The 27,013-nt window shown below is 36.6% G+C and overlaps 1 protein-coding gene across 1 annotated transcript in view; it reads left to right on the forward strand.

The window, feature by feature from the left end:
• The window catches only part of SNCAIP (synuclein alpha interacting protein), a 212,898-nt gene that overhangs the window by 168,285 nt on the left and 17,600 nt on the right, over nt 1-27,013 (forward strand). Inside the window, exons 6-8 of the mRNA XM_027874875.1 lie at nt 7,879-7,992; nt 22,639-22,764; nt 25,340-25,509. Coding sequence (XP_027730676.1) covers nt 7,879-7,992; nt 22,639-22,764; nt 25,340-25,509 — 410 coding nt within the window. The remainder of the gene's footprint in view (nt 1-7,878; nt 7,993-22,638; nt 22,765-25,339; nt 25,510-27,013) is intronic.

Below are 27,013 nucleotides of genomic sequence, written 5' to 3' on the forward strand. Positions count from 1 at the left end.
AGAAAGAAAGAAAGAAAGAAAGAAAGAAAGAAAGAAAGAAAGAAAAAAGGAGGGAGGGAGGAAGGGAGGAAGGGGGGAGGGAGGAAGGGAGGAAGGGGGGAGGGAAGGAAGGAAGGAAGGAAGGAAGGAAGGAAGGAAGGAAGGAAGGAAGGAAGGAAGGAAGGAAGGAAGGAAGAAAGACCTGGACTCATCTTGCTCAGGTTGGAAGTGCAAGGTCTACTCACCATCCTGGTTCAACTTCAGTTATAAGAGCTTTAACCTGCTACTTTACTGAGCTTGGCTGATTCATTCTTCCTTAGGCAACCTGATGCTGTCCCCCTACTCCCGGTTCCTGAGGGCTAACCATATTAATGCCAAACTTAGTGCAGACACCTGATAGATTTAGCCCACTGTAACTCAGAACTCCCAAATTCAAAAGATTCATCAGCTTCAGCCTCCCTGAAAGTAGAGATTACAAACATACCCTATACTACAGCACCAGTTTGTAAATTGAATTTAAAAAATTAATCTTATTTAAAGTTACCAGGGAGTCTGCTTTTTAAATACGTTCTATTATGAATCCTTTTATAAAGCAAAGTATCCACTAAAAGTGCTACTCTACTGTCTTGTGTAAATATAGCTCTGGATTCTAGAAGGCTCTGCCAGAGGAGTTCAGGCAGGCTGTGGCTGTATCTTCCAAACTGGGAAGAGCATAGCAATGGATTGTGTATATGTTGTCCTCAGGCTAGCCTAGTTAAGCAATATAGATTGGTCACCAAATGATGGATTTTATTTTGGCCATTAAAACCTAAGCCAAATCAGTTATTAAAGGGACAAGAAGAGGTTGAAAACTGATTAGATGAGGGAGAATCCATATCAATCCACAAATCATGAGTATTTCTGTAAAAAGAAAAACACAAACATACACATTCAATCAATGAAAAAAACATTCTGTAAGTGCCTATTATATGCCAGGCACTGTACTAGGTGTTTGGGGATACAAGTACAAAGAACCAAGTAATCCCTACTCACAAGGAGTTTACTCTTTAATTCATGTTTGCTCTCTCTCTGTCTCTTCCTCTCTCTCTCCCTTTCTCCTCCTCCTGCCTCTCTCCTTTTGCCTCTCCCTTTATCCCTGTATCTGTATTTCTTTCTGTGTCTCTCTGTCTGTGTCTTTCTGTCTGTGTCTCTCTCCAGTATATCATTGGTAAATCTGATTTCTATATACTGTATTTCTTTAAATTGAGGTACAGCTGTTTTGGGTTTGTTTGTTTTGGGTAAAAAAAAATATTTAAAACCATCACAGGGATCATTTTTTTCCTCTTCAGTAGAAGGTATGCTTATCTTTGAGTTCATATTGAACTCCTAAGAATGCATAAGAGATGTTTTTGCTTTGACTATGAGTGATGCCTCTATAAATGGAATCTGATCTATATATTATATTCATAAGGAAAAGGAAAGTCAAACATGAAAACTCAATTCCAATTTACATGGTTTTATTTCTTCTACTCCAAACTATTCCCAAAAACACTTGATTTTGAGTGCTTTTGTACCTCTATTAAATAATGGATATTTTCCATTACTGAAAGTCAATGAATGAGTGAAGTTTTTCTTGTAGGTGTTGCAGAATGATAATCCTTTGGCTTTCCCTGAAATAGTATATATCAGATGAGTAATAATATATTTTTCTATATTATATTAACAGAAAAATAAAGACTCAGAGGTCAATTGACTTGCAAAAGATTGCCCAGGTAGTAGAAGACTTCAGACTTGAACCCAGATCTTCTGCATCCATGTACTCTATACCATGATACTTTTTACAATACCACTGTCTTTGAGCAGCTGAGTGACCATGAGTAAATCACTCTGGGACTCAATTACTCCATGTGTAAAATAGAGAATTGATTCAGTGATCTTACTATCATATGAACACAGATTTAGACCTGGTAGGAACCTTAGAGGGCATTGAGCCCAACCCTGTCATTTTACAGATGAGACATCAAGAACTAAAGAACACCCAGCTAGTAAATGCCAGAGGCAAGTTTCTCTGAAGTCCTTTATGATTTTAAAATCTATACTCTGTGATCACTTTGTATGACATTATACCCATTAAACAGACACTGCACTTTTACATAAGAAGGATCTCCTTTTCTTCAATTCTCCAAGCTTCAATATGATCATCCATAGAATGGGGATGCTCCCTACACTTTCTGCCACACTGGCATTATTTTGAGGAAGATGCTGTGTAAACCTGAAAACATGATAGAAATATGAGTTACTACTGCTTACTTTGAAGTAGGGAAGGGTGGCAAATGAGGGAAAGTGAAGTAACTTAAGAGGAGGGAGGCTGCAGCCGTGGTTCTGCCCCCATAAATTTTCAGGCCAAGTGGACGAACAGGTGTTTCATAATGAACCTGGCTTGTCTTCATGATTAAGTGGGAGTAAGCCCCTGGTAAGTCATGAATAGATCCTTTTTCTGTGGAATTAATATGTTAATGTATTATTAACATGTGGATTCTTAGGTTGTGAGCAGGCCTTTTCTCTGTGGAATATCAATCCAATTCCATTTTGGCTATCTTAATTCATGCCCCTCTAGCATTTTAGAAAACTGTATAATGTCTGATGTTACTTCATTGTTAAGAAAATAAGATTTTTATTTTTGTGTTATGACTAAAATGAAATTAACTTCTGTTGCAAATTGTAACTTGGAATAAATTTTTGTAAACTATATCTGAATGTTTGGGATATGATCTGGATGTCCATGTCTCTGGATCCTGTGCTGTTAACACAGTGCCTGGCATATAAGTAGGTCTTAATAAATGACTTGACTGACTGACTGATGGTGGTATTTCTTCTAGCAATATATATTGCAACCCATCCATGCCTTCTTATCCTGTAAGATTCTCACTTAAGTCCTTCCATAAATTATCCCTTGAGGATTTATGGATGTGTTACACATTCCCTGATTCCTTTAGATTGTGAGCTTCTCAAAAGCCAGGAGTGTTTTTTGTCTTTCTTTGTATACCCAGCATTTAGCATGGTGGCAGGCATATCATAGATGCTTAATAAACGTTTGTTGACTGACTGACTGACATTGACACATACATACTTTTAGTAATGGAGTACTGTATTATTTTAATAGACACACAAAAACTCTCCAGATCAAGGTTTTTTATTTGTTGTCGTTGACTGGGCTGGATGGAGATCTTTTGATAGGACTTTCAATCATTTGTTAATACCAGCACAAGACATCAGTCATCCCTCATTCCCATAACCTATTTGCCCTATCTCCTTTTTCAATTCCATATATCCTTGATATTGTCATCACTTCTGACGTGTAAATTGTAACTTATAATATGTGGCAAGCTGCTTATGTGCACTGTGCATCTTTCTATTGTTCTCTTGACTCTTTGGACATCACTGTATGATTTGCAATCATGTGGCACTACTGGAAATATATTCTTGTTGAAAATATGGGCCTTAATGACAAGGAGTAGCCTGTGACCAGTGTGAAACTGTCACATACATAAAATTAAACTTACATCATTATACTCTATGATACTAATATAAGTCTAAATTTTAAGCTTTTTGAAAGGACATTTCTTGATTTTTCCATTGTAATCACCATGTAAATGTTGTGTGTTTCCAAAACTTTGATAGATTGGAAGGGGAAAATTTTTTATTTGCTAAGTGAAAGTGACTTGATAAATGGAATCATTCTTATGTGCGTTTATTATTTCTGGAATTATACGGCTTTAAGTCTTTCAGACCTACTGCCAACAACTCTAGAAAACTCATTACTCTTGATCAGTCTTAGTCAAATGAATACTCTTTAAAAGACACCCATTCATCAAAGGGTGGACTTTGATATCTTTTAAATACTCAATTAAATCCTTTGCCAAATTCTCCTAATTTAGGACCTTGTTTTAATCTTATTTTCCAGATGGTGGTTTTTTTTTCACATAATTAACAAGGCTGTGCTGGGAAAGTCACACAAATTTTGCACAAAGGATTTAGAAACTACTCAGATGATCTGAGGTAGCTGAAAGAAAGTAGAATTAATTAGGACACCAAATTAAGAAAGAGATATATGAAGGCAACAGACCAGTTCTGTCATTCATAGAGTCCTTGCCAAAGCAAGAAAGGCCTAATCTAGGCTTGTACAATTTGTCGTTATTGAATGCCCTCTTGATTCAAATGCTGAACTATTGCTATTAGAGTTATCAAGGAAGTGAAATCTACTTGCCAGGTCCACAAGAAGTGTAGCATTAGATGCCTGCTGGATACAGACAGGCAGTATGGAAATCAGGTTGGGTATCTCTAAAAATCAAAGTATAGTGCTACTTATTCATTCATTCATTCATCTATCCATCTATTCATTTATTGGTCTGGAAAAGGTGATGTGGTGAAAACAGACTCTGACATTTACTTCTAGTAGTATCACTAACTTGCTACATGCCCCTGGGGCACATCATTTAACTTCTGTCACAGTTTCCTTATCTGTTCAATAGGGTTTATAAAACCTGCCGTTTCTAGTTCATGTGGCTGTGGCAAGAATAACCCTTCATATACCTTAAGTCTATATAAATTTGGTATTTTTTGTTTTGTTTTGTTTTGTCAGTCCCCCATGAAATAATGAATGTGGGAAGCATTTAGGAAGTATAACATGCTATGCATGTGAGAGATCATTGTTATCGCAATAATTTTTTTTTAAACTGTAGTATTAGCAACAAGTGCATGCACAGAGAAACAACAGCTGTTAGTAATGGGAGTAAGGGGAGGAGAAGGTGTAAAAGAACACAGCTGGGTCTGCTGTGTTGCAGAAATTAGTTCAACCTGCTTACAAAGGAGAGACTATATCGACTGGGTCAACAATATAGTCAACACAAGTGTACAGATGACAAAGCCAGCCAATATTTTGTGTTATTCAAGTGATTCAGTGGGAAAATAGCCAGGGAGGGCTGCAAAGAACCTGCAGTAGTCTGATTCTTGTTGCCTGGTGTTTCTTTGCCTTCCCCTCTGCACTTAATTCCATATGGTTTTGCCCATAGAACCTCTGGAAGAGTCAGTAGGGGTCTCCTGTTTTGTGTTTGTGTTTTCCCATATAATTTTATGTTGGAGAATGCAACAGAGGCAGGGGAAGAGTAGGAGAGACAGCCACATCACCAACTCTTATCAGCTCTCTGTGGGATGGCCTCAAAAATCAGTCTACTCTAGATATGGCCTCAGACTATCCCTTCTGCCTTGGGGGCTGGGGAGAGAGAAGTGGTTGGCACAACGTTAGAGCCCTGTCTGTGGCTCAAAGGTTAACCATATCTGCCACTTCTCCTCTGTAGCCTCTTGCTCAGATCATCAAGTCAAACTGAAATGCTCAAGTGCCCAGTGTCCTTGATCACCCCATGCTTTGCTTTTTAAGATATTTTTCTTTAGGGTGAAAAGGCAAAACCAATTCCTTTAAAGCTTACTCAATCCCTCTTCCCCACGTGGATCCTGACAAAGTCAAAGCTTTATTTGCTCTGTGTCAGAGAGGTACCAGGTTACATTCTTAAAGGGGTTTGGGAATTTTGTAGTCCCATTCAAAATCAGCTGCCATACACTTAACATCTGGAATTACATATCACATCAAAATTAACATCACTTAACAGAACAAGGATTCACAGCAAATATATGTAACAATGAATGCAATAACAAATATACATGATATGATTCGTGCATTCATTTGCCACAAGCTGCTCTGCTCGGTTTCAACTCCACAATCATCTTCATTGTTCCCCACTCAGAATAAATTCATCACCAGGAAACTCACCATCATGGAGATTGCTTCAGAGATTGCTACACACACCTCATCAGTACTTTTAGTTCTTTCTGCCCCTCTGATTGGAAGATTGAAATTCAGAGCAAAGATCTTCTCCTACAGCCTCCCTCTACAAACGGCTCAAAATGCCAGTCATCTCTTCATTTGCCATCACATCTCTACCTATTTCTGACTCTACCATCCTCGTCATCATATCCCGTTGCCGGGTACCCTCTGTCACTTCTCTCCTCTTTTCAGCTTCCTTTTGTGTATTGTTTCCTCCCACCTCCGTTTAATGGTGAGCTCTTTGGGGGCAGAGACTGTCTTTCTTTTTCTTATTTGTGTTCTCAGCACTTAGCATAGTATTTGGGACGTAGTAGGCCCCTTATGAAGGTTTACCTTAATGGATTACAAAAATAGGCATTCTGAGTCACTGCTAGTGCAGTTGTGATTTAGTAACCATTTTGAAGCTAAAGAATTTTATTGTTCGGTCATGTCTCACTCTTTGTAACCTCATTTGGAGTTTTCTTGGCAAAGATATGGTAGTGGTTTCCCATTTCCTTCTCCAGCTCATTTTACAGGTAGGAAGCTGAGGCAGAAAGGATTAAGTGATTTGCCCAGGGTCCCACAGCTAGTAAGTGTCTGAGGACAACAGATTTGAACTCAGGGAGATGAGTCTTCCTGACTTCAGGCCCAACATTCTTATCTATTGTGCCACCTAAGCTGCCTTAAGCTAAAGAATATTATCACTGAAAAGTCTTCAAGATTGAACCTGGTCCTTGTAAACTCAAAGCTCCATTAGTGATTCACAGGTTCCACTAACATGTAAAACAAAATAATGCATTTCCCTGGTGAAATTCATTGAGTAATTATAAAAAGAGATATAAACTTTGAGATAAATAATTATTAAAGTAAATATAAACTTTGAGGTGAATATAAACCTTGAGATAAATAATTATTAAGGTGAACATAAACTTTGAGATTGTTAGAAAATGTTGTTTCCTCACCTAAGAACAATCTCTAATTAAAAGACTGAAAGAAGACCTCTTTTATGGTTTGTTGTTTCAGACCCCTTAATATCCCTATCAGGAAAACATGTTAACAGCAAAATATCCATACCCTAAAAATAGAGATTGGGGTGGGGGAAGAGATATTATGTACATGTATATCTGTGTGTGCATATGTATACATATACACACAGACATATATATATACATGCACATACATATATACTTGTTTATATATACACACATATATGCATAGTTCATGTATATATAAAATATTTCTATGCCCATGTATATATTACATACAGTACATACGTACATGTGTATATGCACATATATATCCCCCCTATTCACACACACATACACATATATTTGATTCAGGTTTAGTCTCTATTATTTTCTTTTCATCACAGCACTTGCTATTCTAAAGAATTCCTAAATACTTAATAACAATGTAGGTAGAAAAACCTTTGGTAAATTTTAAACCATAAAATAGGCACTTAATGAAATATATTTGTCAAGAAAAATGATAATGAAATATTTTATTTCCATACTATAAGCCATAAGTTATAGCTATAGCTGATCTATGATAAAAATAGCCCATAAATTTGTAAGTATTTGAGGAATATTATTTAAATGGAAGTTGTGCAGCCGGCTAAAAAAATAAAAATTAAAGAAAGATTAGAATAAGCATTGGAGCAAGAGATCCTAGGACAGCTCCATTCACATATCTACCTACACTTGTGTTGTAGTGGCAAGAACCCTGGCTTTGGCATCAGAGGATCTCAGTATAAATCCTGACTCTGCCACTTACTACATGAGTGATTTTTAGCAAGTCTCTTTGCCTCTCTGGGCCTCAGTTCACTAATCTATAAAATGAGAGGGTTGGACTGTCTGCTCTTTAATGTCTTTTCTGGCTCCGAATGCTATGAAATATGACCAAGACCATGAAGCAAACTTAAGAGTCTTGTAAACAAAGTAGGCCACATGCAAAAGCCATTGTTCACAAATGATTTCTTCCAGAGCTAAGTTTACCCTTTCTTAAAAGTTTTTCAGATTAAAAACCACTTTAATTTCTAACCTTCCTTTTTCACCATTTAGAATGGCCAGCTTGAGTGTGTACGATGGATGGTGAGCGAAACCGAAGCTATTGCAGAATTAAGTTGTTCAAAGGATTTCCCAAGTCTCATTCACTATGCAGGCTGCTATGGTCAGGTAGGCTGGTATTATACGTTATCCTCCTTTTTTTTTTTACTTCAAGTAATAAAACTTTATTAAACTTTGTTACTTCAAGTAATAAACCTTTAAAAAAACATTCTTCACTCAAAATGCATGTCTATCTTCTTGTAGAGTATCTTATTAAATGTGAAATGTATTATTCTAACTAAAATGAAAACTTGCTTTTCTGCAGATAAGCAAGCTTATTATGTCTGTTTGAGACCATGAGTTTTCTTCTTTGGGGAGTTATGAAGTCAGTAGCAGACCTGTTGCCCATACTGCCATTCTGAGTCTAGTGATAAAAGTCATTACCTTTCTTTCAGAGCAGTAAGTTTAAACTAGCCAAGAAAAAATGGAAGTATAGCATACTAAGGATTCATATTATAATTCCCCCAAAGCAACGGTTCAGTTGAATAGATTTAAACATATGTGTTTGTGGCAAAAAAAGAAAAAAAAGAAAAAAAGTATGCTTTTTATACGTGAAATCATATCTTTTCTGACTTCACAGCCATAACCCATAGGAAGACATCGTGGTGTTGTCTATAACAGATTATCATTTCTGAGCATAAAAATTGAAAAATTAAAATTAAAAATTAAAATATAAATTTTATAATTTATATGTAATATATTATAAATTTATCAATTATAAAAATTAATAAATATTGCATATATATAAACTGGAAAAAAGTCATTATGCTAGAGTTTAAGTGAGTCACCTCATTATTTTCCAGTGGAGGTTCTTTCTGGCTCACTGGTCGTTCTGCTGAGTCGGTTTTCTTTTACTACAATGGTCTGTGGCGTTTATTTGCTGTGATCAACAAAGGTCAAGAAAAAATGTCCAATTTTATGTTAAAAAATATCTTGGAGAGCCTTTTTTTATTTTATTTATTTTTTGTTTGGGTTACCTTGTAGACTTCACTGATTCAATGAGCAAACTTACTGAGTTAATAAAAGAAAGAAAGAAGCAAGAGGAAGAACTAAACATTTGCAGAGGCCCACTATCCTTGGCATGTGAAAGAGCAACCATGTTAGCTAATTTGCATCAATCTATAGAAGAAAAGTGATAGATTGAGCTGACAAAAATGATTTGGGATGATGATGATGATGATGATGATGATGATGATGATGATGATGATAGTTACCATTATAATTGTTACTAATAACTAGCATTTACATAGTACTTTAAGCAAAGTGCTTTGTATGTTCTCACCTGATCTTCATCACAACCCTATAAGGTAGGTGATATTATTATCCTCATTTTACATATGAAGGAAATGAGGCTGAGAAAGATGAAGTGACTTGCCCAGGATCCCAGAGCCAATAATTATTGAGGCAGGCATGATTCAAACTCAGGTCTTCCTGATTCCAGATCTAGCGCCATATCCATTGCATCACCTGATCCACCTAGTGGTAAAAGTACTGGATTTGAAGTAAAAATATTGGGGTTTAAATCTTGACTCTTCTGTTCATTAACTATGTTGTGTGGAGTGAATCATACAACTTCTCTGGGACTCAGCTTTCTTATGTGTAAAATGAGAGAGCTGAACCAGATTTCCTTTAGGACCCACTCCAGCCCTAAATCTACAGTGCTTCATGATCTGAAGAAATTGGTTATTGTACATCGCTAATCCTAGAGTACATTCTAGAATATATGATATTGCCCTTTTCTATAGTAGTTGTTTATTCTTAGTGTGAATAATAGAGGTAAATGTTTCAATTTTCCACTTTACTATGTACTAACTGAAAATTATACACAACTTTGGAGAGATTTTGTCAAGGTTTACATGAGAAGAGAGGAGAAAGCCCATAACTACTTTGACACTTTTAAGTACAGTAAGTAAAGAGGCATTTGGCATTCTTCATCTCATGGATATGGCTTTTGTAGGTAATGTTTCAGTGTGAATAATGAACATTGTTTCTAATCATTTGAAGCAATTAGGAAGCAAAGGAAAGAAACTATACTTTTTGAGATGAGTCAGGTAATGGTGAAACATCTTTGGCTTGGTTTAGGAAAATACTGAAAATAAAAGGATAGTTGAAGAGATTTTTTTGTTTTATTCTTTGTTTTCAAACTATCAGTTTTCAGGTTGTTACTTTGGAGGAAAGGGAAAGGAACAAGCATTTATTAAGTATCTACTATGTTCTAAGCCACGGACTAAGCACTACAAACATTATTTCATTTGAACTCAAGACGATTAAGGATCCTTACACCATAAATTACAGTCTGGAACAGAGTACATAAATATTTTGGAGGTGTCATTACCATGAAAAAAAAATATGACGGCAGAAAATAAGGTCTGTTATATTAGTGAATTCTGTTCAACCAATCTAACTAAGCACAAGTCACTTATGCACCAGATAACCTGTGGAAATGCTGACATGAGAAAGAGAAGAAGGAAAATATTTTCACAAAGACTATTCTTGGGCAATTTTCTAATGGATTCAACACAGGAAGGTTCTTTCTACAGTAAGCAGGCATTTCAATGTGCTCTTTCTGATTTTATTTTTTCAATAAATACTTCTATAAGAGATCATATAAGAGAAAATTCCTTTCTTCATTTATTTTGCTTGCCCTCTGCACATCTTAAAGAATTGACTAGATTTGATTTGTATTTTTAGAAAAACTAGCTTTAAAGACCCCATGGTCTTTAAACATGGGGTAGCTAGTAGTTTTTAGAGATCTGCTATGATTCATCTACTGGGTGATGGCTTCTGATTTTCCTCATCTTGACAGATGATGTCTCAGAGGATGCAATTACTTCATCGCCTGCTTGTGCAGAGTGGAACTAGCCAAAAAGGGATGAGAAGGCAGAAACTTCTCAGGGCAGTCAAGGAACAAGTAGATGGTGCTCTTTGCCAGCTTTCCCCACTTTACACTATGTGTGTCCCTCGAGATGCTTGGTTGACCAAACAATTGAGACAAAAGCCACTTTAGTCGATCAAGTCTGCTGACTGATGAATCATGCTGTTATTCATTACACAATTTAAGTTTATGCAGGCCTCATACTCATACTCTCTTTGCAGCATGGCGGGGAGAGTACAAAAACACAATGAACTGGGACCCAGGATACCTGGATCCTTGCTCTGCTACTAATTAACTGTGATCTTTAGAAAGTTACATCAACTCTCTGGACCTGTTTTTTTAATCTGTAAAATAAGAGATCTTGGTTGGATAATCTCTAAAGTCCCTGTCGCCTTTACCATTCTATGACCCTAACTTTTTCCTGATTTTAGAATATCCCCTTCAGAAATGTCCACGTCTTCCTTAAAATCTTCATTGGGAAAGTGGACAAACAGCTGCTGCAAATTCATAATATTGTGAATTCATTTTTTCAAGCATAATATTTACTTAGCTCTTTCAGGGAAGATTCTGATAAATTTAGTAGAAAGATATATCCTCTATATCCTTTTATGATTATGCAAAATCTAACTCAGAAATATTAGTTGTCAATCATATTTACTATAAGGAAGAAAGGAAACAAGTGTTTATTAAGTGCCTTCTGTGTGCCAGGCACTGTGCTTTACAAACATTATATCATTTGATCTTCATAGCAATAACCCTAGGATTAAAGTGCTATTGTTGTCCCCATTTTACAGTTGAGGAAACTGATAGAGATTAGATAATTTGCCCAGGATCATGCAGCTAGTAAATGTATGAGGCCAGATTTGAACTCGGGTCTTCCTGACTCCAGGCCCAGTTTGGGCATCCGTTATGCCCCTCAGTAACTAAACAAGATTTATATCACAGAATTAATGATTTTACTAAAAAAGCAATTTTTCTTTTGGCATTTTTCTTTAATATTAAAAAGGATTATTCATGTTTCTATAGTACTTTATAAACACTTTACTTAGAACAAACTTTTGAGGAAAATAGTGTAAATATTGTTACCTCCATTTCGTGCATGAATAAACTAGAACTCAGAGGCTAAGCCACGGTCTAGTAAGCATCAGATCTGAGATTCAAACCAAATATTTTTAATCTCTGTCTCTTTGGTTTATTTTTTTCCTACTCTACTATGCTGCCCTGATGGAGAGCATTTCAATAAAGAAAAAACTCAATACTCCTTCCTGGCAATCATATGAAATGATAGGGATATGAGGGATTTGTTAATAAGTGGGTCATGAATTTTTTTTTGGATAGCTTATGAAAAAGGAAATATTTCTTTGTACTATTTCATGGTCACGTTTCAGGCATAAATCAATAATGCTGCAAATGTTTATATTACATATAAAGCCAGAGTAAGAATCATCTTTTGATTAATGGATGAACACTTCAATCTTCAAGGACTAGTTTTTCAGGAATTGTAATTCGCAAAGTTCCATGGTTCTGTAAGCTGACATGGCAGTTGAGTGTGATTCCTTTGATCTAGGGAACCAGGGGGGGAGCCTGTTTTTTTGCAATTAATTATCAAAGGGTCATAACAGAAGAACTGGCATTTATGTGAGCTGATGGAGTCTGCATAAGATTGTTTTTAACTGCTATTTCTAGTACCTTTTCTTTAATATATGCATGATATTCTTTTTGTATGTATATATATATTTTTGTATGTATGTGTGGATATCTAACATCATATACATATATCCACGCAAATGTAGATACATGGCATCATGGTATAGTGGCTAGATTGCCAGGCTTAAAGTTAAGAAGTCCTGAGTTCAAATCCCACCTCAAATGCTTATTAGCTATGTGATTCTAGGTAAGTCATAGGATCATAGATTTAGAGTTTGAAAGGACCTTAGAAGTCATCAGGTTCAACCCTCATGCCCCATTTTGAAGATGAGGAAACTGGGGCCCAGAAAGATTAAATCACTTGTCCAGAGCCACATAGATAGTAAGTCACTTAACCCCTCTGAGCCTCAGTTTCCTTATCTGTAAAATGAAGATAATAATAGCATCTGCCTCACAGTATTGTTGCAAAGATCAAATGAAAGAATATATATGTAAATATACATAATACATTTATACATACATTCACACATATGTATGTATATGTATAGTGCTTTGTAAATCTTAAAATACTATATAAATGTGAGTTCTTATTGTTATCAGCAGCAACATCTCATAATTATCTTTTCTGATGATGCTCAAAAACAATTTAAAGACAAGTTGCTGCTAATATTAATTTATATTAAATTATCCACATGTTATTGTGCAGATAAATTAAAATGACCATTCTTTGTGGCTGAATAAGTATATTGGCATGAAAGCCCATCTTCTGTAGTCGGTCACTAAATGCATCTTCAGCAAACTCCAGGAACAGATAGGACAACAGGGATGACAAAGACTTTGTCCTCTTCCCACATAGTTTTAATTTCTTCTGTAGGTCTCCATATTTTGAAAGTCTTTTACTATTCCATGTAGTTGTGATTACTCTGTTTGGTAAATGAATATTGTTCTTAAAATTTTTAAGGATGAGTATTACATCTGGGCAGTTGTGGTTGACAGCTGTGCCTCTAACGATGGTACAATTCTAGTCCATTTCATTTGCTAAATTCTCAAGTATACTTTTGGGGGTGGGGAGATTTGTAATATGGAGATTTCTTGTCTGTTTATTTAGAAAGGAGAGTGAACTTCTGGTTATAACTTTAGATGCCTAATTGTGTTTCTCTAGGTATCCATTAGATTCTATATTTTTGGAACCTGCAGTTATGTTACACAATATCCACCACTTCATTCTATGATTTGTACTAATTGTTAAGTGCAAGTTCTATAAGAATAACTCTTCTTTAATTTCTGGTGGTGACAATGTGATCCTGAATCATCATTGTAAACCCTTCCATTTCTATAAACAAATCTGCAAGTTTCAGCTGTTTGTTTTACCCTTCTTTGTCAACAGATTGTTGGTGTAGTTCATGTGGACATCTAGGGAGTGCCTTATGACTCTACTCTTGGTTCTTAGCTATTCATAGATTCTATTTGGAGATAAACTACTTTTAGCTACATTCAGTGAGTCCAGCAGTATATACCTAATGCCAGCCAAAAGTGAGGGTTGTTTGTTACATGTATCTGTAAATTCTTAATCTGTTTATCATTTGCTCTAAAAATATCTATCAATTTTCTTTCTCCTTGTTGATGAGAAGTTATTAATCTTTCTATAGCTGCCTTGGGAAGATAAGCCTTATACTTTGTTAAAATTGTACTGTGGCTTTGTTTTTTTTTGGGGGGGGGTACGTTTTCTGTAACTGTTTCTGTACACTTTACTATGCCAAAATTATACAGTAATACTAGTATTGATTGTATAGGTGCTAATTACTCTAGCTTTGATTTCACAATGCTAGTCAGTTTCTCAACATAATTCTTTCTATTTGATAGCCTTATGTTCTGCCTAGGCTAACATTACTATGGTATTTATGAAGGCATGGCAGGAACCTGGAAGAAACAGCCAGTTTGACCCCTACACACACACACACACACACACACACACACACACACACACACACACTTCTGTATTATACATCATATATCTCTCTCTTCCTTCTTCATCTTTTTCTTTCCACATACTTAGAACTGTGCCCAGAGTCAGGAAAACCTAACTTTAAATCTGGCATCAGACACTTATTGTTTGTGTGACCTTAGGCATCACTTAACTTCTGTCTGCCTCAGTTTCCTCATCAGTAAAATGGGGATAATGATAGCACCTATGTTTTTGTGAAGATAAAATGCAAACATTTAAATGTTATATGAATGCTAGTAATAATAATAATGATAACAGACTATTACTTCTGGCTATTCATATAATGGTTTAAGGTCTCTCCTAAGAACTTTGGAATTGATTGTGTGACGTGGGAGACAGTGGCACAGGACCACTCAGTATGGTGTGCCCACATCAGAAAAGGTTCTGCACTCTATGAGCAAAGCAGAATTGAAATAGCTCAAGAGAAATGCAACATAATCAAATTTACAGAATCCACCCCAAAGGTTCACACAGACTATTTGTTCCTGACCTGTGGTAGAACATTCAGCGTTCATATTGGTCTGATCAGCCACAGTCGGACAAACTAAAACTTGACTCTAGCATAATGATGTCATTTTGATCCTCTTCAAAAACGAAGGACAACAACAACAATAACAATAAGGTTTGCATTAAAAATAATAATAATAGTTATTATTATTACTCTTTAAATAAGGAAAAGAAATCCTTCAGCTCTGTCCCCTTTACACTTCATGGTTCAATTGCAGTGTAGCTAAATTGTTATGTCTAACAATCTGTCGAATCTGAGGTCCTGCACAAAGGTTATGAGATAATCCAAACAGCTGGTCTGCTATTTATCAGTCCAGGATTTAAATAGATATTATGTATAAATTCAGCTAATATCTAGAAACAGGGATAAATAATCAGCAATTTATCAATTGGGATACTATTTAGTTCTTTTGAATGACCATTTATAGTTTCATTTAAGCAGGGTTTTATGTGTTCATTACAACCATTTTCTCTGATAGAAAACACAAAATTCACTTGGATTTGTGAAACCCAAGAGCATTATCTTTTATTAGCAGGTGCTAATAAGCATGAGAGCTTAGTTCAAATAAATAAATGACTAGCACTGCCAATATAAGTAAAACCTTAACTAATGAATACATTGATCAATCTTCACTTATATGCTGAGGCTAAGATACTTAGGAAGGAAGAACAATTACTACATTGATTTAAATAGAGCTTCATTTATAATTCTTTCATCAGTTCTAGTAATTTGAACTGAACTCTTCTTTCATTAGTTATTAGTATCTGTTAACAAAATAACTTTCTTGAATGTCCGTAGAGTTTAAAATTCACACTATTGTACTTCCTATCAGGGATCCTGACTTACTCAACATTTGCACACATTAAACATGAAGCCAATTCTTAAGGTCTTTTTTTTGTTTTTGTTTTTAACCAAGCCTGGGGTCATTGTAAAGGCTCATGACTGCTAGCCATTTCTATTTGGAACTATTAGATCTTGAATAATAATTATGAGTAGACCTTATGAATGGGTCGTCTCGGCAGTTTAAATAAATGGCTAGCCAGTATAGCCTGGGGCAATTTTTCATTTCTAATATGATAGCTCATTAGACATACACATGGCATATCAAAAACTTACAGTTACTTTAAAGGGTAATGTGCTATTTCCTTATACCATTTATTAAAAAAAATATAGCAAATTCTTCAGATGGACTTTAAAAATGTGGAAGAGACATATGCACTGTGATACCAGATGGGGACTGAAAAATCACCTTAAACACTAATGGCAGTGGCAAAATGATTGTTCATCTACCTTGATAATCACTTGACAGAGTTGGGGAATGATTGAATCGTGAAAGACTGTGCATCCCCCCTACCACCCTAGGCTTGGTAAAAGATAAAAGTCAGAGTCGCAGAATCCAAGAGTTGGTAGGAATTCAATAGTCAACTAATCTAAGCGATACGTGAAGAGAATCCCCACTACCACATCCCTGACAAGTGGTCATCCAACCTCTTCCTGCAGGAACTCCAGAGAGGTTACCCATTACCCTGGGAAGTAGCCCATCTCCCTTTGGAATGGTTCTAAGAGTTTTTCTTGATTTCAAGTCAAAATGTGCCTCTTGACAAACTTATCTTCATCGCTAACTGGTTCTGGCGTCATATCAGAGAACAGAAAAACAGAAAACAGAACAAGCCTAATCCCCACTCCATATGATAACCCTTCACATATTTGAAGACATTATTGGGAATCTCCCCACACTACTACCAGTTCTCATTTTTTCAGACTGAACATCCCCAGTGCCTTCAATAGATGTTCATATTATATCAACTCAAAACCCTTCACCAATCCAGTTGCTCTCCAGCTTATCAGTATTCTGGGTTGCCCAAAATTAAACCTAATACTCTGAATGAGATCTGACAGAAGAACTATTACCTCCTTCATTTTCCTGGAAGCTTAGTCTCTTATAGTGCAGCCCAAGACCACCTTTGCTCTTATACCTGCCCCCATCACACTGATGACTCATTTTGAGCTTACAGTCAACTAATACCCCCCCAAGTTATGTTTAAGACAACAGTTGTTGGGGGCAACTAGGTCGCGCAGTGGATAGAGCACTGGCCCTGGATTCAGGAGGATCTGAGTTCAAAGCCAGCCTCAGACACAGAACACGTACTAGCTGTATGACCCTGGGCAAGTCACTTAACCCCATTGCCTAGCCAATAAAGACAACAGTTGTCTAACTATGTTCTAGTGAAATGCATTTGCCACCATTGAATTTGGTTGTATTAGACCTGGCTCAGTGCTGTAGCCTCCTAAGATCTTTTCGGATCTTGATTCTCACCCAGTATGTCAACTATCCTTCCCAGCTTAGTTCCATCTGTAGATTTGATAAGTGTGCCATCTTTATCCAGGTCATTGATAAAAATGCCATAGAGTATGTGTCCAAGCACAGATCTAGAAACACTCCACTGGAGGCCTCTCTGAGGCTGACCATCCAATCAGTTCTGAACCCACCTCCACATTTCTACATTTCCCCCACAAGAATATTAGGTGATATTTTAACAAAAATGTGGCTAAATTCAAGGTAACTATATCCACAGTATTCCCCTCACCCACTACTAGTTTAGTAATCCTATCAAAAAAATCATTTTAATCTGCTGTGACCTGTTCTTGATGAAACCATGCCGCTTTATAATAGTTGCTTCTCTTTCCAGATGTTCGTCAACCATTTCATTAATGATCTCACCTAGAGTTTTCCTAGAAAGCAAGCTTGCTGTCCTATGGGTGGCCTAAGTTTGAATCCTAATTTTGTGATTTAATGGCTATGTGACTCTGGCCAAGCCATTTAACCTCTCTGTGCCTCAGTTTCCTCATCTGTAAAATGTGAATAATAGTAGCACCTTACCCTCCAGGATCATAGTAGGATCAAATGAGATAACATATTAAAGTGATTTGCAAACCTTAAAGCACTACATAAATGCTAGCTGCTATTATTATAGTTTGCAGACTCTGTTCTTTTGTCTTTTTTGAAAATTAGGACATTTGCCCTTCTCAAAGTTCATGGTGTCTTTCCTGGTTTTTTGGTTTTTTTTGTTTTGTTGTTGTTGTTGTTGTTGTTGTTGTTTTTTACTGACAATGGTTCCACAATCATTTCTGCCAGTTCTTTCAGTACTTTCCTCACAACATTATCTTCATTTTCTGGATGAAAAAACTAAAATTCAGGGAAGTTAAATGACTTACAGAGCATCACACAGCTTATTAAGTGGCAGAACTGAGATCCTATGAATGTGTGATCTCTAAGGTCCCTTCTCCCTCAGTGAACCTGTGACTTAATATAAGGGGAAAACCCATTGATTAGGCGGATTCAAGTCACGTAATTTAATAGTATTGGGTAGCCAACCCCTCTTCATTAGTAGCCTCTCACATGTCAGTGGATAGTAGATAGAACACTGGGACTGGCGTCAGGAAGACCTAAGTTCAAATCAAGACATTACTAGCTATTTGACCCTGGGCAGGTCATTTAACCCTTGTTTACCTCAGTTTCCTCATCTGTAAAATGGGAATAATAACAGCACCCACCTCTCAATGTTGTTGTGAGGATCAAAATAGAAAATAATTGTAAAGCTCTTAGCACAGTGCCTGGCACATAGTAAGTGCTATGCAAATATCATTATTGTTATTATTTTGCAATTTCATTCATTGCAAAAATGCTTATTAAACACTGAATCTATGTCAAACATTGGACTAGGATAAAGGGTAAATAAAGTTTCTAAAGGTTCTTGTTATTCAACTTAGAACTATTTAACAATAATTTCTTTATTGCTAGAGGCAGCATGGTATGATAGATAGAGAGCTGGCCTCTATGCAAAGAAGACCTGGGTTTCTGTGCTGCCTCTCTGACACATACTGACTGTGTCATCCTAGACAAGTCAGTCAGTGAGTCAATAAATGTTATTTAAGTGCCTATTTTATGACAAGCATTGTGTTAAGTGAAGGGCATTCAAAAGGAGGCAAAAGACAGTCCCTGCCCTGAGAGGAGTACAAAGATATCAAGTAACCAAATATGTGCAAATAAGCCACATATAGGAAAAATTCTTGCTCCTCCTTCATTTTTGAAGAGTATCAACAACATCATGGGTGATGTCTTGACTTGTGCAAGAATTGCATTTAAGTGAGGCTGAGTTGCACAAAGTTGTCAGCCTGAGTCTCTTCCCGAGTCATCGAAGCTCAGTGGCAGGACCAAAGTCAAGATAGCTGGCGATGGCCCGGGATGCAGTGGATGACCTTGGTGTCTTTGATGCCTGACCAAGTTCTAAGCTCTCCACAGCACTCACTTCAGTCACACAGAAAAAAAATAGACAGCAATTGAAGGAAGGAAAGCACTGGAATTAAGAAGGCTTGGGAATGGTTTCTTGTTGAAAAGGAAATTTAAAGGAAGCTGGGGAAGCCACTAGAGAGAGATGAGGTAGGAGAACATTACAGGCCTGGGAGACAGTCAGAGAAAATCCCCAGAGACATGAGATGCAGTGTCTGGTTCACGGCACACCCAGGAGACCAATGTCACTGGATCAAAGAGTATGTGTTAGGGAGTAATGTGTAAGAAAAATGGAAAGGCACGAGGGGCTACGTTATAAAGGGCTTTGAATGCCAGAGCAATTTATATTTGATCTGTAGCCAACAGGGAGCTACTGGAGTTCATTGAGTTAGGGAAGTGACACTGTCTGATCTGCGCTTTAGGAAATTGACTTTGGTGGCTGAACTGGAGGATGAATTGGAGTGAGAAGAGACAGGAGGCAAGCAAAACCAGCAGCAGGCTATTGCAGTAGTCTAGGTGTGAGGTGATGAATCACTTCTCAGTGCTTAAGCCAACTCTCTTAAGTTGCACAAAAAGTGCGGAGGAGGTTCCTCACCTGAGAGTTCCTGATGGCAATGAAAACACAGGTTCAGTCCTTCTCTCTAGCCTTCGCAACTTACTCAAAAGGTATAGGAGACTATTTGGTTCCATTGTCTTACTCCAGTATAAGTAGAAATCCTTGCACTTGAGTTTTTAAAAATTAATTACAATAAAATGATAGTTAGAAAACAATTTGTGTGAAATTGTTCTTGGGATTTTAGTTTGAATCAGTACTATGAGAAGACATCCAAAATAGATAAGGTAATCTTAGAATGAGGAAGACTGTAGGATTGGAGATCTAGAGCTGAAAGGAATCTTGGGAGTCATCTACTAGCTTCTTAAAATGTGGATATGGGGTTGGGACCCACAGTTTAAGAAGAACTGAAGGAGTTACAAATGGAAAAAGTTTAAGAAGCCCTGAATTTTCTAGTCCAACACCCCTCATTTTAAAGATGAGAAAACTGAGGTCCAGAGAAGACAATAGCTTGTTTAGCATCTCTGAGTTAGTGACAGAGCCAGGATTCTGACACTTTTTGCATTTCGCCCTTGTAAAGCCCCATCTGAAAGTATCACATTCAGTTCTGTGCCCAGAATCTTTAGATGCTAAGGCTCGATAAGCAGAGCATGCCCAAAAGAAGGCAACAAAAATGAGGGAAAGAGATAGAATGAAAGAATGTGATATCTTTAAAATATCTTTAAGAGAAGACTTATGGGAGATATGGTAACTGTCTTCAAGTATTTATTTAAACCATCATCTGAAAGAAGCATTCGACGTCTTCTATTTCTAGAGGTCAAAACTAAGATGAAATAGGGAGGGAGTGGAGATGGGGGGTGGAATTATAAGAAGGTAAGATTCAGTTCAGTATAATAAAAAGCTTCCTAAAAATTACACATAAACCCTATGTCTAAAAGTGAAATAGGATGTATAAGTAGATTATGAATTATGAGTTAAGAAGATAATAATAGCATCCACTTCATTCTCTTGTGAAGATTAAATTACAATATACATAAAGCACTTTGCAAACCTTAAAGCACTACATCAGTGTTAGTGATGATGATGATAGAGATGCTGTAGTGGAGAGTGCTGCTTATATTTGGGGTGAATGGAATGATTTCTGAGTTCATTTCAATTCAAAGATGCTATGATTCTTATTTTCCAGAAGCTAGTGATCACAGCATATAAATACTGACTGCCAAACCAAAGTATTCCCAAAAGAGAAGAAAAGGAAATCATCACATAAAGATACCCTAGGAAAAGTTATCTCCCCAGGCATATTTGTTAGCTATCACCTGGTCCAGACCAAAATCAATTATTTCTGTCTTGCCACTGAAGAAAGAAGAGTTTAAGCTTATGATCCCTTCTCCAACCCTTCTTGAAACCCCAGTCTCTCACCAATCTTGCCTCACCTCCACCTGACCTTTGTAGGGTCCCAGGAGGGCAGCAGCATTTCCTATGCCCTTTTTGGCTTACAAACACTTAACTTTCCTTATGTACATACATTCATGGCAGGTTTTCGGTATGAACTCATTATGATTTTCTTTCTCTGTAGGGGACATCACTTCCCACTTGCTCATTTGAAAAAACTCCAGTGCAAAAATGTTCAGTCCATTTTTGATGTTTTGCCCCTTTTCAAACACTGACCCATTCCCCTGCGTAAATGACTTTAAAGGAGTTTGCTATTTCCATCCAACATTCCTTTAGCAGATTAGTTGGCATGTTCTGAAGGTGAAGACAAATTTAATCCAGAAAAGTATAAAAGTTCATGACCAGTAAGAAGAAATAATAGGGGGGAGAGGGTTAGAGGGAGAAGAACCCAAAAGTAAAAAGAAGTTCAAGGTTGTTTCAAATACACAATCTGTTTAAATGTCAAACTCCACCCACTCAAATGTGGACTGTTGTTCTTACCCCTTTTATATTTATTTAAACTTTATATTTAATTTTTCTATTTTAAACCAATGTAATACACTCTCATTCCCCTACTTTCTCCTGGAGCCAACTATAACATGGGAATACCACAGAAATGGATTTTAGCAAAGCATTCTTACTATCTTGCCTCTCGGCCTGTGGAGAGTGGTGTTCACAGTTTTGGTTTACCCTACTTTGTAATGGAAATTTAAAAAAGTAAAAATAACCCTTAAAATAACACTGACATTCATTCTAGTGAAATCACAAGGGATTCCAATTTGATATCCCTAGTGATTTCTTACGTAACCTGTTTCTCCAAGACATCCTGATATTACCCTTTCTAGTGTTCCTACTGACAGCGGGAAGAAATGGAGGTGGATTTCAAGTGTAAATATAAATGACAGTCATCAAAATAGTATTTGCTATTTATTTTTTCACAAGTTTTGTAACAATCTCAGAAAATTCTAAGGGCTCTTTTGGAGTAGTTGGAAAACAAAGAACTAGGAACCAGTAGCCCTAAACTCTAAGCCAGCTTTCCTCCTAGCAACTATGTGACTTTGGGCTCTTTGTCCTATTTTTGGAGGCTGCCTTTTGTTTTTTCATCTATAAAATGAGGGGATTCAACAAGATAAATTCTGAGATCTCTTCTAGTACTAAAGTTTCTTCTTGGGTTTTAAGTTGGGGATTTTTCTAAATTTTTTACCTATTCAAACAGGCCTCTTTAATTCTCTTCAAATGTTTTACTGATTTGCAGTTCCAGCCTCATTAGAATATTCTTATGTGACACAAAACTTGTTTGTTTCTAAGTTCCTCTACATGGACTTTTATTTTTCCTTTTAATTATTTCTGCTTATTTTCTTTACATGTGATTTCACTAATTTCCATGTGACTTGTTATTTTGTAGGAGAAAATCCTTCTCTGGCTTCTTCAGTTTATGCAAGAACAAGGGATCTCTTTGGATGAAGTAGACCAAGATGGTAACAGTGCAGTTCATGTAACATCACAGCACGGGTACCTAGGATGTATACAGGTAGGCCCGGTTCTCACTCCACTAGCTTCAGGGTTTCTTGGAGGCAGAGAGAAATCTATCGAATAAGCACAGTCAGTGTTGATAATGAGAAGCAAATAGGTAACATAAGAATGAAGGAAGAATATCTGGATTAAATTAACATTCCCTAGCAAGTGTTAGAATAGACAACAGAGTATGTGATTCAAATCACTTCAAATCTACACATATGATATGCTCATATATGTGTAATGCCCCCTAGAATAATCTATATATGATTGTATTGAACTATGTGTGTATGTATAATAGATTGTATACACACCAAGTTACACAAGTAAGAACTTATTCATTCTGTCTCATAACTGTAATAAAGTTCAGTAGGGGGGAAACTGTTTGAAGTAATGGCAGAGAAGACAAAGAACAAAAAGAGACTGTACCTAGAGAAGAAAAACGGACTATACAAAAATATGCTTGTGATATTATATAAGGTAATAATTGATGAGGGCAGCTAGATGGCGCAGCAGATAGAGTGCCAGGCCTGGAGTCAGGAAGACTCATCTCTGTGAGTTCAAATCTGGCCTTTGTCTTAGTTAAGTGGCTGGGCAAGCCATTTAATCCTTTTTGCCTCAGTTTCCTTATCTGAAAAATGAGCTGGAGAAGGAAATGGCAAACCACTCCAGTATCTTTGCCAAGAAAACCCCAAAAGAGGTCACAAAGAGTCAGACACAACTGAAAAATGACTAAATGCACAACAACAAATAAATGATTAGGCAAAATGTAAGGTAGAAGGAAATCTAAGGCCCCTAATACAATGTCATGTTAAGTGCGGCTAAAGCCAGCCTGATACTAAATCATATCAGGAATAAAATATGCAAACTTTTAATCATCTTCCTATTACAGTACCCATTATTTACTGATTTTACTTAGTGATACATTTTAAAAGGAATGTCAAGAAATTAGGTAGAATATAGAGGAGAGAAGTAGGGAGTGAAAAAATTAAAGGTCACCCTCAAGGTTGAGGGTTCATAAATCAATCAGTAAGCAGGTATTAAGTGCTTACTATGCCTGGCACTGTGCTATGCAGAGGGGTAGGATGGGAGTGGTACAAAGATAAAGTCAGTACAATCCTGAACTCAAATGCTGAGGGGACTAGAGCGTGGACATGGTGCAGTATATTCACAGAAAAGTAAATGCAGTATACACACACACACACACACACACACACACACACACACACACACACAATAAATAGATGTTTATTTTGGGAAACACGGGGGATTACTAACAGCCATGGGCAGCAGGAAAAGCCTAATGAAGGAGGTGATTCTGGAGATGAACTTTGGAGAGAGGCAAGAGTTCCAAGAGATGGAAGGAAGAAAGAGTATTCCAGACATGGGATAGAACCTATGCAAAGGCATGGATCAGGAAGATGTAATATCATGTATGAGGAACAAAAAGTATGCCTATTTGGTTAGAAAAGATTGTATCAGAAGGAATAACATGTAATTAGGCAGGAGCCAGATTGTGATGGGTTTAAATGCCAAACAAAGGAGTGTGTATTTTTTCCTAGAGGCAATAGGAAACCACAGAAGCTTCTTAATCAGAGGAATGAAGAGGTCAGATTTGTGCTTTAGGAATATCCACTTACTCACTGGGTAGAAGACGAATTAGAGAGGAAAGAAGAGAGTGGATGACCTAAATCGGGAGTTATTGTAGCAATTAAGGCTAGAGGTGATGACAGCTTAACCTAAAGTCCTTGTGATGTGCAAAGAGAAGAGGAGATGCATCTAAGAGAGGTTGTGGATGTAGAATTAATTATACTTTGTCCACTGATTGGATGTGAAGGATGGATGAGAGTAGAATTGGAAAAGAACCAAACACTGCATCAGCCCTTCAAAAACTTGTAGAGAATTGTAGGCACACTTCTCAGTCTTTAAAAAAAAATATTGAGATGAAATACAAAGGGAATAAATTGGTATTACCTACCAGATATGGTCCTTTGCTTCTTTAGTAAATTTAAGATTAATCATCACTAAAGAGAAAAGATTTCTTTTCTTGGACTGTTTAATAACTAGCCCTCAAGTTATGAAAAATAGCACTAACAGAGTCTGAGAAGAGGAGGTTTCTAGATGGTAGGAGAGAAAAAGAGCAGAGACAAGCAAAGTGGTTAAAGGAAAAAGAAATGACCAAGAAAATAGACAAAGGTGAGAAAGAAAGTGCTAGAATAAAAAATTCTGAGGTCAGAATCAGTAAGGAATTATGCTCACCATTGCTCATTCTTTCAATACTCCTGTGAGGTGAGTAAGTGGCAAGTGTTGGGTTCACCTTTGCATACTGGATAATCACAAACTTGAGAGAGAAAATATTTTCCCTTAATGAGCTTTGATTTTCAGCACTCTAAGAATTAAGAGACCAGAAGTTTTGTTTGGCAAATAGAAAAATTACAACACATTCGGGGGGTTTTAAGTGAACTAGGACAATGCCGTACCTAATGTCAGATGTTGGTAGTTGTTATCAGATGACAATCCTGGTGATGACAACAAGAAAGAAAGTTTTGACAGTACTTTTCCAAATAAATTTCTCTGAATTTTTTTGGCAGACTTTGGTTGAATATGGAGCAAATGTCACCATGCAGAATCATGCAGGAGAGAAACCCTCCCAAAGTGCTGAGCGGCATGGGCATACCATGTGTTCCCGTTACCTAGTGGTGGTAGAGACATGCATGTCTCTGGCATCTCAGGTTGTGAAGTTAACCAAGCAGCTGAAGGAGTGAGTTTTGGTTCCTTTTCAATAGGAAAAAATTGATCTTTCTGAATTGCTAATCCAAGGTGTTATTGAAGTACTTTTTCTTCTTATGAGTTATATAGCCAATTTCTAGGATCTATTTCATTTTTGTATGGTTTTATATTAAGGGATACGGACTAGACCTGTGGTTTCACTTACACAGGAGAGCTACTAGGTGAGGAAAAATCACTTTACCAATGCTGGTCAGCACTTTCTCTGCAATTTTTTAAAGATGGAAACTGAGGCCAAAAAAATCAGTGACCTACCAAAGTTCACTGCGTCCAAGTTAAGTTCACTTTTTGCCTTACTGCATTTTACTTAGGCAAATAAAGGTCTGCTCATTCACTGCCTTAATTGCCCAATTCATTCCCCACCTTCAAACCTTTAAAAATTCAGGGGAACAACTTTGTAACATAGACCACCAAACTTTTCTGGTGAGGTTACAAGACTAACCGGAACACAAGTTTTCCATTCTCTTCATCCATTAGTCTCTTTTTTACAGTGACTGGGTAAGTTTAAATGCAAATCATTTTAAAGCAGTTGTATAGTGGAGAGAAAGCTATGTTTGAAATCAGTAATAATTGGTTTCAAAATAGCTATGTAACCTTTGGAAAATCAGTTATTTAACCTCTATGGGCCTCAAACAACTTTCTAGGACTTATTGGTTCCCTACACTACAAATCAAAGATCTTTTTCATGTTCAGACATTATTCTTCTTCAAATGAATAATTTTACATGCAACAAGTTCAAAGGAGAGAAAAAAATACCAATTTAGCATTTAATATTTGATTGTTAATTTTAGCTAGGTAAACTAGATAATCTAATAAATTACACATCCATACACAAATACACAAAGAGTTTGCTCAATTTAATATTAATTGAATTAGTTAATTGAATATTAATTCAGGACTGAATATAGACTTTTAAAACTGGAGAATGAGAGACTCTGGGAGTCATGCGAATAGCAGTGATAATTGAAGCTATGAGAATGAAAGCATCTAATTAGGGACAGGGACAGAACACTGGGATACTCACACTTAAGAGGTAGAAGAAAGGCTATAAACTCTCAAAGAAAACCAATAAGGAATGCTCAGATAAATAGGAGTTGAATCAGGATAGAACAATGAACTATTGCTTGTGGTTTTTAAAATTCCATGCATAAGTCCACCTGGCAAATACATAAAAGAATTCATCTCTTTTCTTTAGCAAGATGGGGAACAAAAATAAGCTTTAGAATGACAACAATTTTTCTTTATTGTGTCCTTCAGACTGATTCTCAGAGTACACAATGCATAGAAATCACCTGCTAAAGAATTCAGGGATACTGTCTTAAATTCTTTTTTTTTTTTTTGGCAAATGTCCCAAGTTCAGCAATTCAGTTACAAGCTTTTGTCAATGGCCCTAGGCTAAAATATATATGCACACTAATGTGATGCAGTCCTTCAATTCCCCTCAGATCTTGTTGGTGGGAACAGCTTAATAGAAGCAT

Source organism: Vombatus ursinus, unplaced genomic scaffold (genome assembly GCF_900497805.2).
Source record: "Vombatus ursinus unplaced genomic scaffold, bare-nosed wombat genome assembly UNPS02014807.1, whole genome shotgun sequence".
Classification (NCBI taxonomy): Eukaryota; Metazoa; Chordata; class Mammalia; order Diprotodontia; family Vombatidae; genus Vombatus; species Vombatus ursinus.